The sequence below is a fragment of the Octopus bimaculoides genome, chromosome 14, assembly GCF_001194135.2.
Source record: "Octopus bimaculoides isolate UCB-OBI-ISO-001 chromosome 14, ASM119413v2, whole genome shotgun sequence".
In the NCBI taxonomy this organism is placed as follows: Eukaryota; Metazoa; Mollusca; class Cephalopoda; order Octopoda; family Octopodidae; genus Octopus; species Octopus bimaculoides.
This window is the reverse complement of record NC_068994.1, coordinates 22397984-22410272: the sequence shown is the minus strand read 5'-3', so window position 1 is coordinate 22410272 and position 12289 is coordinate 22397984. Positions and strand designations below refer to the sequence as shown.

At 37.7% G+C, this 12289-nt stretch overlaps 1 protein-coding gene across 1 annotated transcript in view; it reads left to right on the top strand.

The window, feature by feature from the left end:
* Positions 1-1046: 1046 nt before the first annotated feature.
* LOC106884042 (probable rRNA-processing protein EBP2) overlaps positions 1047-12289 on the top strand; it is a 20442-nt gene continuing 9199 nt past the window's right edge. Inside the window, exons 1-3 of the mRNA XM_014935254.2 lie at positions 1047-1182; positions 6166-6249; positions 11529-11689. Of these exons, the coding sequence (XP_014790740.1) occupies positions 1138-1182; positions 6166-6249; positions 11529-11689 (290 nt within the window). The 5' untranslated portion in view covers positions 1047-1137. The remainder of the gene's footprint in view (positions 1183-6165; positions 6250-11528; positions 11690-12289) is intronic.

Below are 12289 nucleotides of genomic sequence, written 5' to 3'. Positions count from 1 at the left end.
CCGCAACTCTAAACCTAAAACCCTAACCCTAACCCTGACCCTAAAGCTAAAACCAGTACAAACGCACGAGCGATGTCATAAATAACAGTGACAAACGAAATATTTACCGCCGATAGTTTTTTGTTGACAGATAACGGCAGTAATTTTATTCAGAGGAAAAGATCCCAAAATAGGCAATTTCGAAAACGCTAAACAAAACGACTATACTTCCACAAACGACAATACTTCCACAAACAAAATAAACTGAAATTTTTTTTTAAATAACTAATAACTGAATTGATTAAACTATATACACGTGTATCTCAAATGTAAATATATCAGAAATAACAGTGACAAATTACATTTACACCGCCAGAACGTCTTGTTGACAAACCACAGCAGTAATTGTTATCACCTCAATAGACGTCATTGATTGGTTGAAATTACCGAAATATGACGACGTTAACACGAAATAACTTCGAAAATGAAGAATTTCCTTTAAAACGCCAAGAGTAAATGATGTTTTAAATGATACATTCTACCAGTATACGAAATTTGAAAGTGTTTAGTTACAAAAAATTATTTTTTCTATGTGCCGGCTAAAAGGAAAAGATCCAAAATAAGTACTGTGTGCATGTGTGTATTTGTGTTTGTCTTCCATCACCGGTGCTGGTTTGTTTACGACTCCATAATTTTGCAGTTAGACAAAAGAATCCATAAGTATAGGTACCAGGCTTTTAAAAAAAAGTACTGTGGTCTATTTATTTGACTAAACCCTTCAAGGCGATGCTCTCAGTCTAATGAATGAAATAAGTAATAAAAATAAAAATAAGAAAGCAACATATATCGAATTAGAACTAGAATTAATGTTTCTACATAAAAGAAAGTGGATTGAAGCCATGCAGAGTGTATCAATGTATTCAGATCCGAAGATACGAAATAGCAATTAGTTGAAAATGTTATCATAAAATATCATAAAAATAATAAGTAATTTTTCACATTTAATATTGTTGCTATAATTATTTTCTTTGTTATTATATTTCCAAGACTTTTTGTTTCACTAACGACATATTCAAACTTCGCATTGATGGTGAATAAAATGATGTCAATTTCTTATCCTTCGTGAGCATTCGTACTTTACTCTATTTACCTGTAACTATGGATGGCAACAGTGATTTTGATAGTGCGGATTCTGATGAGGAGGTGAGTTGTATTTCCAATATTAATTTAATTATAGTCACAGACTTGTAGATTAACTAGCAAAAGAAGATGTGACGTATGTATCATTGTCATTTGGTATTTTAAAACAGAATCCATACACCACGTGTTCAACTTCGACTTCGCTGAACACATGTTAAATTGAGAACCAGACAGATATTGTTCAGATATTGTAAACATTAATTAAGTACATCTCTGATAAAAACTATTGCACTCGAACCACCTTAACCTTCTTAAAACGGTGGAATATGATTTTGAGAAATCTGATTGTCATTTCTTAAAGTTGGTTTGTTTAATTACTATTTAATCGTATTTCTATGCGATCAAAAATTATATTTCATGATTAAAATGACCAAATTTTGTCATTCGATAATTAGGATTTGTTGTCTACTCGTGGCTCTGTGTTTTTTTCTTTCTTTTTTTTATGCATCAACCAAAACTTCTTGGTATTTTTGTATAAAAATCATCTTTGGGTGATTTGGTTTGAGGAAAGACTATATTTCAAGAATTCTCGTCTCCTCACACCGACACTCTGTTAGACCATTGTCGAAGGAATGCCGAATTTTAATTATTCTCAGCCGTTTTACAATGGACACTTATTGGACATGGGCACTACTTAAATAGAGAGGTCTTGATGCATCTACGTAACGATATGAAAGAGAGGGTTAGGGTGTCATTACACGTCCACACAGCATACGTTTATAATGTTTTTTACGCAACACCTGAATTTAAGTAGTACCATTAAGGGACCTCTGTATTTAAGTACCTACCTTGCAAGATGTTACTGATAGTTATAACACGTCGCAGAGGAGAAAAGTGACTTTTGTTGATTTTGTGTACACTATTCGACATAAAATTTCTGAGGATCATGATAAATTTTCATCGGTGAAATGATAAATGTCTTTATACCACATTGCACAACTTCATTGGCGCTTCCTACAATCAAAATAATGTAAATAATAAACTTTGTGTAGCCTGTCATGACAGAGACGGCTTAAACTCACAAGCAGCTAATTTTTGTTGATTAAATGCACGCTCTGTGAGAAATAGAATTGTTGACATATCAGAAGACATAAATGAAGTTGATATTGAATCTTGGCCTCAGGACGGACTTTTTCAATTTTCTTTTTGCACTATGCACTTCATTCTTATGAAAAAAAAAAAAAAGAATGGGGTCGTTTATTGTCCACCACCTTCAAAAACATAAATATGAACTTACTGTTACAACGTTTTAAGAATTTGGTGATCCATAAGCCTACTCCCTGAAATCGTTGACTCTCACTTTATTCACCACATGAAGGTATATGAAGGCGCGGTCCCAGGAATTTCTCGAAGGGAGGGCACTAGGTCAGAAGAGAATGCAATTCCAGGAGAAAAGGGTGTAATAACATTATTTAGAAGGGCGCACTTCTTTTCTTGAGGGGGAACTTGCCCCTCAGCCCTCTCCTCCAGGGTCCGCCCCTGATATGGCTTGTCCATCCCTCATAAACCATTTGTGTACACTTAGTTTCCTTAATAACTACCAAATTACTGAATGTGGTACCCTGTCAAACGCCGTCTTCAGTCACTGAATGCCAGTGGTTTACTCTTAGCTGTGTCTTTCCCTTTTGGTGCCTCATTAGGAAAATTATAGCCTAAGTACCTCCCAAATACAAAACCAAACATTTCATCGACATGCTATGATTCTCTCCAAGGCCTTCATAAACTGATCCAGTATTTTGATTTCTCTATAAATTCCTCTCTGAAACATCTCCTTTGTAGCAGTTTACTGCTATGCCAGTCATTTGGGTTGATACCTTCCAGTATAACTTGATTAACTATCATGCATACCTCACCAGATATTTTGAGCAACTCTGCAATTGTCTCTCATGGACCTGCAATTTTCCCCATCTTCATGACCTCAATCTCTTTATCTACCATGCAACTGTCAACTTCAATTGCTGGTTCCTTTGTAGGATCAGCATGAAGTAACCTTTCTTTATCATATGCATACTCCACATTCAGCAGCCTCTCATAATAGCACTTCCATGACATTTTCTTGTTTTCCGTATCTATTGCCATAAAGGCATATCCTTTATATCAATGCCCCCCTCCTACCTGCCGCTGACACAATCTAGCTTCTGATAAATCTCTCCTCCACAGCCCATCTTCCACACCCACCCACCCATCTCAACATCTCCCAATGGACTCACCATATATTGTATTCCTCTCCCCTCAATTTCTCACTTTCCATCATGAACCTACCTCCTGCACACAATTTATCCCAGTCAAATCTTTTCCCCACAACATATTGTCCTAATACCCACCTCCCTCTATCTGTGCCCACTCACTGCATTCCCTCCAGCTGCCATCTCATACTCTCTTTTTGTAATCTCTTGAACTTACCCACCAACCCATTCACCCTTTAATCCCTGGTCCACTTTACCATACACACATCTGTTGGCAGAAAATCTGATTGACCATGCCGGATGCCCTTCTTAACATTAAACATTTTACAGAGTGTACTGGATATATTTTTTCTGTCACCAGCATGATAGCTGTTGTCTTACCATCAACCCCTGCAATGCCACTGCTTGATTCGATTTACCAATCACTTACAGAGTGTATTAGGTGTTTTGTGGCACCAGCATCATTTAGTCACCTTGTAGCTTGCAAAGTGAAGGACTAGCTTCATGATGGATAGAAGAGATTTATTGCGAGAGGATGCTAATGGAGAGAATAACAAGGGAACCAATATTAGGGCAGGAGTAATAGAAATAGAGTAATGTCAGGGAGAACTAAGTAGTAATTGTAATAAGGTGGTGGGTTCAGTAATGTGTTCAGTCAGTCTTGTTTGGCCATACCCGTTCAAGATAGTCCAAAGTAGTTCTTATTGGAATTACTCAGGTTTGTTGAGAGAGAATGATAGGAGAGAAACTAACAGTGTTAGAGAAGGGGGTAGTAGGAAAGAAAGTGAAAAGTGTGTCAGGGAATTAGTAAGATAGTCAGTGCTAAGGGTGGTGAGGATGGGGGAAAAGGCAGTTTGAGTTGGAAGAAATGCAGCACCACCCACCGTTATATGAGTAGAGTTGAGCATGGAGGAGAAATAAGATGATGATAAGGGCCAGGATATACTCAAAGTAATATGTCCAAGATAGTATGAGTAAAGATTGCCAGAGTGGAAGCATCATGACTTGGGAGGAAAGAGGAATATAGGTGATGAAAGTTTGGGAAAGGGATATATTCAATATGCACAAAAATCACATGAGTGACATGGCATGGTGAGTAGAAGAGATGAATACAGAATAGATAGTGGGGTGCCAAGAGGATATAGAATGGGCAATACATTAGGTAGGTGTGCATGCACAAAACAGTTGGCAAGGAATGTGTGTGTGAGATTTTGGGTCTTCTGCATCACTGTGTATCACCAGTCAACAATTTTGTCATCGCCTTCATCAAATGCAACATTTTGAGATCATTTTTCACCACCTCCATGTCTTTAGTTTCCCTTTTCCACAGGTGACATTCTCTTTGAGCAATTGACACTTATTTCTACAGTAGTCCTCCTCCATTTGCATCATATGACTAAACCAGTGCAGTCTCCTCTCTTGCACACTATATCTGATTCCTCTTGTACCCAGCTTGTTTATTTATATTTTGTCATTCATGCACACTAACATGGTGCATTCAGTGAAGCATGCTTGTCTCATTTTCTGGCTTTTGCTTGTCCTTTACACTCCAGACCCCACATCTCACTGTAATGCAGCTGTATATTTTGCCTGTAAGTATCATATGCTCTGTCCTTGATCTTGAGAGTTAAGCCCTTTGTTGCCAGCTGAGGTAATAGTATTTTCTCCACCACATTCTTATTCTAACTACTACACTTTCAGAACATCCAACCCCACTGTTAATTTGGTTGCTCACACAGCAAAGCTATGTCACTACACCTTTTAATGCATCCATTGATTATACTGAGTACACCTTATAGAATTTCTACCAACTCCTTTTCTACAAATGGAGTGTTGCCATTATCTTGATGCTATAAGAAAGCAATCAAGGATGGCCTAAGCTGAGGTAGAAGGACACCCTGTAAAGCAACTTCAAACAGAGTAGCATTAATCCATGTGAACTTGAAGCTTCTGCCACTGACAGATCAGCATAGAGATCTCTCATCTCTTGAGCAGCAGCTGGCTTCAAGGAGGACCAGCAACAGTGTCTTGCTGCTGCAAGAGATAGTTGCCACAAGACAGCATCTGCCTCAATTCAGACAACAGACTATCGTGACAATTGTTGACATCTGTGTGCTTCCAACTTTGAACTGCAGAGTCACATGCATTCTCATTGCTTAGAACGCAGGCTTTGTCATCGTCTGATACCGATGAACTACCAACAAAATCAACATATGAAAACCCTATCATCATAGCTCGGTACTTAGTAACATGATGAATGCATTTCCACTTGATTTATATCACAGTATTAACTCTTTTCCATGAAGCAATTCACTAATGTATTGAGTAGTGAGTCCATGTACAGTTTTGAATATCAACATAGAGTCTTATTTAGACTTTTACGGGAAGTCTGTGTAGAGCCCTCATCTGTTTGGAGATATGGTCAAATTTCTCATAGAGTAATGCATTACCCATGTCCAGTGGTGATGATACAAATACATGTCACTAATGTTTCAGTTAGCTACTGATTTAGGTATTTTCTAATCCTTCCTATATTTCTTAGACATGTGTGCAAGTGTGTGTTACTGTCTCCTCACCTTGATATCACATGATAATTGTAAACAAGTGTCACTGTACAAATATTCTGTGATATTTTAGCCATGGACAAATATTACCTTGCTTGGAAACAAGTGAGAGATGGTGATAGGAAAAGCATTTTGCTGTAGATAATCTCCCTCATCAAATTCTGTCTGACTCATGCAAGCCTAGAAAAGTGAATGTTAAAATGATGTCTTTCAATTTTTATTTTATCTATTTTCAGTTACAAACTGCAATTGCAAATAATTTACTGAAACCTGGTCTAAATATTGAGATTCAACCTCGAGAGTTAGTCATCAATCGAAAAGTAAGCCTGTTTTTTTATGCATTACATTTTATTTTAAAGATCAGAATTATCTTTTATTGAATCATTGAGATTTTGAAAGTCTGTAAGAGACAATCAGTTGAACTGAAAGACAACCATGAAAAAGTAGTTAAAATTGAAATGATATCAATAGAAAACTAATGACATTTAAAGAGGAACACTGTAGGGTAGGTGTGAGAGGCCATATCTGACCAGTTTGAAGATAAAACAAGTAGATATTTGGATCAGATATGGCCAGTTTAAATGCTAAATGTTTAAACCATGTTCACAAAATATCTTGTAACAACTTAACAATTTTTGCATCCTGATAACAAGATATATGTACAAATATAATGCTCACTCCCTAATCCTTCCCTATAAAACTATGTTTTATTATTTTAGTTACCTTGGAAATTTCTTATTGACCAGTCAGAAAATATTTTATGAGTGTTAGTTGTTTTGGTTTGCAAATATAGCATAAAATAGCTAAGCCAAGTGATTGATGCTATTTTATCATGCAGTTGACTACAGTATCCATAGTCTATTCTGTGAAACGAAACCTCAGCTGGTTTTGTGACCTTTCATGGTACGAATTTATTACCATTTCTTATCTTTATCACTCTTTTGACCTATGTGCTCCGGACTGGTCTCAACTACTGGTCCTTGAGTCTTTGATCTCAAACAAGGCTCTGACTGTTGATGATTTTTAAGTGCAATGAATGACATGACAGAAACACTTTGTTACCAATCATTGAGCAAGAATATGAAAAAAAGATTCAATGATTCACCCCAACGAATGTCTGCATATGGTAATCTAAATGCCATGTGTTGTTGACATCTTACAATGAACCATCAAGAAATAAATGTCGGGTTGTGTGAAAACAAACTTTGCTCTTTATAAGGACATAGATGTGTGTATAACTGTAATAAGCTGTATTATTTTATTTTACTGGACAAAAAAAAGTTGATAGATTCCAATTATATCGGATAAACATTTTCTGCAAATCAAGAGACCAGTTTCAGAAAATTCAAACGATTCCGCTTTGATCAGAGTGAAAAAATGGTTTTCACAGCAAATTCCAACACCATTACAAGGATATTCTTTTATTCTTTTACTTGTTTTTCACTCATTTGACTGCGGTCATGGTGGAGCACTGCCTTTAGCCGAACAAATCTCATTGTTCCTAAAGTGATGAAGAAACAAATTCGGAGGGGCACTCTTGTGTTGATATACTGTATTTGTAAAAAACATATGGTCAAACACACAGTACGTGAAGTGCTAGAAATAGGAGCCAACACACCACCAACTCACCCACCCTCGTTCCATTTTCGGGAAATAAATGCACAGTTACCTGCGGAATGGTCAAATTAATTGAAATGACATTCCTTACTGAATTTTAAACTTTGCCTTCGAATTTACTTTCATCCTTGTCTAATTGTTTTCATGGGCTTCTTTTTCATTTGACTAAATAGGCACCAAAGTTAGCTAACTTAGACCTACATCATAACTACGATTTCATCCTCATGCAACTTCACAATTTACTTTCATTCTTGTGTAATTGTTTTCATGAATCTTTTTCATTTCACAAACGAGGTTCCACTTGAACCTACAGTATAACTACAATTTCATCCATATATAACTTTACAATTTCATAAATATAAAACGAATGGAAGGGAGATAATAATGTACATTTAATTATCTCCCATAAATCATTTATTTCAGAAAAACATCATCATCGTCGTTTAAAGTCCGTCTTCCATGCTAGCATTGGTGGGGCGGTACCACAAGAGCCGGCCAGGCAGAAGTCTGCACCAGGCTACTGTGTCTGTTTTGGCAGATTTTTACAGTTGAATGCCCTTCTTAACATCAGCCACTCAGCAGAGTGGACTTGGTGCATTTTACGTGGCATAAGCACAGGCAAGGTCTGTTTTGGCAACGTTTTTACAGCTGGACGCCCTTCCGAACACCAACTACTTTACAGTGTGGACTGGGTGCTTTTAAGTGGCACCTGCACTGACAGAGTCACCAAGTACTTGCAAGACAAAAGCTTTTAAGAAGGGAGGAGGTGATCATGTGCTGGATGATGAAATGGTTATAGTGAGACAAATACAGGTGACTTGCTGTAGAAGTACAGAGTTACCCGGCCAGAGAGAGAAATATCAGGAATGAAGACAGAAACAGGTGTGTTACCACAAAGGAAATACACAGTTACCCAACTTGAGGGAAATGCAGGAGAAGGAGAGTGAGTGGGGTTCAGCAGGATAGAGATGGTAGCAAAATGCCAGGCATACTCACAAGGAACAAGGATTAGAATGTGATGGTTGAGTAAAGGAAGAGAGAGATATAGATGGTGGCAAGTGCTAGGGCATACCCTTGAGGTTCACATGCCATAATATAAGTGACGGGATATTGTGAAAGAGTGTAAGCGGTGAAAGACTTAGGTATATATAGAGTTGGAAGGGCTACCAGATAGCAGTGATACAGAGGAACAGGGGTGTGAGGACAGGATTGGGAAATGAGAGCTAGGCATAGTGAATGAAGGAGGAAATGTGAGAAAGAGATGTAGATTGGTTTGTTGGGGGTAGGGTGAGGGGAAAGTTTTCTTGTAACAAATGGGTGGAACACTCAGTTTGGAGACTAGCAAATGGCAATAATAGAGTTAGACAAGGAATGTGGGTAGAACACACAGGTCAAGGGAAAGCAGGAAGCAATGATACAGTAGCACAGTGCCAAGAGGACAAGATTGGGGAGGGGGAGGTAATCAGAGTACATGAAGCAGAAATATGAAGAAGAGAAGAGATGTAGAGACGTAGTTTGGTTTGTTGTGGTAGAGTGTGTGAAAACTTTTCTTGTTAAGTGTAGGTGGGACACACAGCACTTCTGGAACTCAGTTCCACTGATGTGGGCAGGTTTTCTCAAGAACTTCATATTGCCAGACATCTTGGTTTATTGTCATTTCCTCCGTGAGGCCCAACTTCCTGAGATCTGTCCTTACCACTTGATCCCATGTCTTCCTGGGTCTCTTTCTTCCATGGATACCATCCAATTTCAGTGATCGGCACTTGTTTATGCAGCTGTCCTCATTCATACGCATCACATGTCCAAACCAACATAGTCTTCTCTTTTGCATGCTACATTTGATTCCTCTTATGTCCAACTTTTCTCTCAATACATGAGCACTGATATTGCACATCCAACGGAGCATACCACCTTCGTTTCTCTCCAGTCTACGCATATGTTCTGCATTCAGAGCCCATATCTCACTATCATGGAGTATAGCCATTCGTACACAAGCATCATAAAGTCTACCTTTCACTCTGAGAGAAAGTCCTTTAGTTGCCAATAGAGATAATAGCTCTCTGAACTTCCTCCACCCAATTATTATTCTAGAAACAATACTTTTAGGGCATCCTCTACCATTGCTAATTTAGTCACCTAGTTAACAGAAACATCTACAACCTCAAGAGAGCCTCCAATGAAAGAAATATCATAATGCATATTTAATTATCCCCCTTAGATCGTTGATTTCTTTTGGAGCTGCTTTGTGTTCAAGACGTTGGGAAATGGTGGGTAGCTCTATTAGGGGGCACATAGAGAGTCGGTACCACTTCCATTGTCTTCGGCCTAAAATTTTGCACAAGAATTAGTTTTTATATAGATGCTGTAGCCTTTCTTGCTATAGATGGACACACACAAACATTCCTTTTTATTTTATATATGAGGAGAACTTGATTTGTTCATTTGTGCCTTGTTTTTTTAACCTTTTTCCATGTTAGCAAGGGTCATATACATTATTGTGGCATTATTTTACTTCTAGAATGCCTTTCCTGTGACCAGCCCTTACCTGTTTGTCATTTAAAGGATCTTTGACTTCGCTCATTTTCAAAGGCATAAACCCAGCTGATGATTAATTTACAGATGAAATGACAACAAAAACCGCCCCCTGTAGATTTCAAATTTTTTTTAAAGCACAAATACCAAAGCCAACCAAAGTTTTGTGAGTGGCTTTTTGTTGGAAACTGAAAGAAGCTTGTCACATATGTATGTACAAGCATGTGTGTGTGTTACTGTCTCCATGCTTGATATTATGTGATATTGTGAATCTTCCTTATAAACATATCAGGTCTTGAGGAAATAGTAGCTTACTTCGAAGCAGGTGAGAGTTGGAGACAAGAAGGGTGTGTGACCATAGAAAATCTACCACAATAACTTTTGTCTGGTGCATGTGGGCATGGAAATGTGGGCACTAAAGCAATGATGATTATGATACATGGCTCAGTGATTAGAGCATCAGGCTTACAATCACGAGGTTGTGTGTTTGATTCCTGGACTGGTCTGTGTGTTGTGTTCTTGAGCAAGACACTTTATTTTACATTGCTTCAGTTCGCTCTGCTGTAGAAATGAGTTGTGACATCACTTGTGCCAAGCTGTATCAGCCTTTGCCTTTCCCTTAGATAACATTGGTGGCATGGAGAGGAGAGGCTGGTATGCATGGGCGACTGCTGGTCTTCCATAAACAACCTTGCCTGGACTTGTGCCTTGGAGGGTAACTTTCTAGGTGCAATCCCATGGTCATTCAAGACTGAAGGGGGTTCTTTGCCCTATACATACATACATGTTAAACAGACAGAACTCTACTCCCAAGAGGAAAATGGCTTAACGCCACTACCCTCTCTACTACACCCCAAACTTTTTCTTTGTCTTGCAAGTTACTTAGTGACTTCTTAGTGCTGTTGCTATGGAAAAGACCTCAAAGGGCATCCAGCTGTAGAAATCATGCCAACAGGTATTAGAGCTTGATACAGTTCTGCAGCACATTGGACCCTGTTGAACCATCCAAATTAATCCAACATGGATGATGATTGTGACAATTTTACATACACACACAGTGTGTGCACATATGATTCATAGATGGGTAAAGAGAGGTTATTTGACAAGCAAAAGGAAAGAAAGCAGCATTTACCAAAGCTAATGCAATGTCTGAGTTACAGAGAGAGAGCAATAAATTTTAATCCATTTTAAGCCTTTCCAAAGTGAAATGAATACTGGTTGTAAGACATTTCTCTGTGTGCCTTAAGAACATAAACAAAGGTTTTGTGTTGCTGAGGATATTAACTACTCAGTAATCTAGCCATAATCATAATCAATTATTTTGAAAATCTATAAAATTAATTCCCCACTTCTTGCTTTGAAAATAATTGAAAAATACGTTTTCAAGTTTAAAAAGAACTTTGCAAACTGTAAAACAACTCTGTTCTGTTTATGCTTTTTTTAATTATAGGATGATATGGAAAATATTCTAAACAATTTCCGGTTAAACCTGAACTGGGTTGAAAGACTTGACTACACTAGCATGACCACAACTGCAGAACAACTGGAAGAAGTTATTGGTGACGCTGAACATGCATCAGTGAATAATGACTTTCAGAGAGAACTTTGTTTGTGAGTATTACAAGGTATATTTTTTGACAAGATTTTAGATTTAATTTACATTTCATAAATAGTTTCACTGTTCACAGAGAGGGTGAAAGACTGGAATGATTGGTGATATGAAGTGCTCAAGAAGACTTGCCTGTCTCAATGAAACAGATTCTAGAATTACAGTGTGTGTTTGTAAATATTTGTGGCTGCAAAGCTTTTTGTGTTGTATATCTATATTTTATTTTGTCATGTTTGTTTCATCATCATCCTATATGTTCGTTAGCTTTTCCTAATGGCTGTTTGCCACTGGCGCCACCAAAAGTGAACAATATCATTAAAGGAGTAAAATTATAATGTTGACTGATGAGGAATTTGAATTTTCTGTGTGTGTTTTTGTTAAATTTTTTAAGAAATATATAGATATATATATATATATATAGGTGCAAGCATGGCTCTGCGTTAAGAAGCTTGTTTCCCAACCACATGATCCCTGGTTCAGACACTTGCCCTAGGTGCCATGCAGTAGCACCTTGGGCAAGTGTCTTCTACTATAATTTCGGGCTGACCAATGCCTTGTGAGTGGCTTTGGTAGATAAAACTGAAAGAAGCCCATCATATATA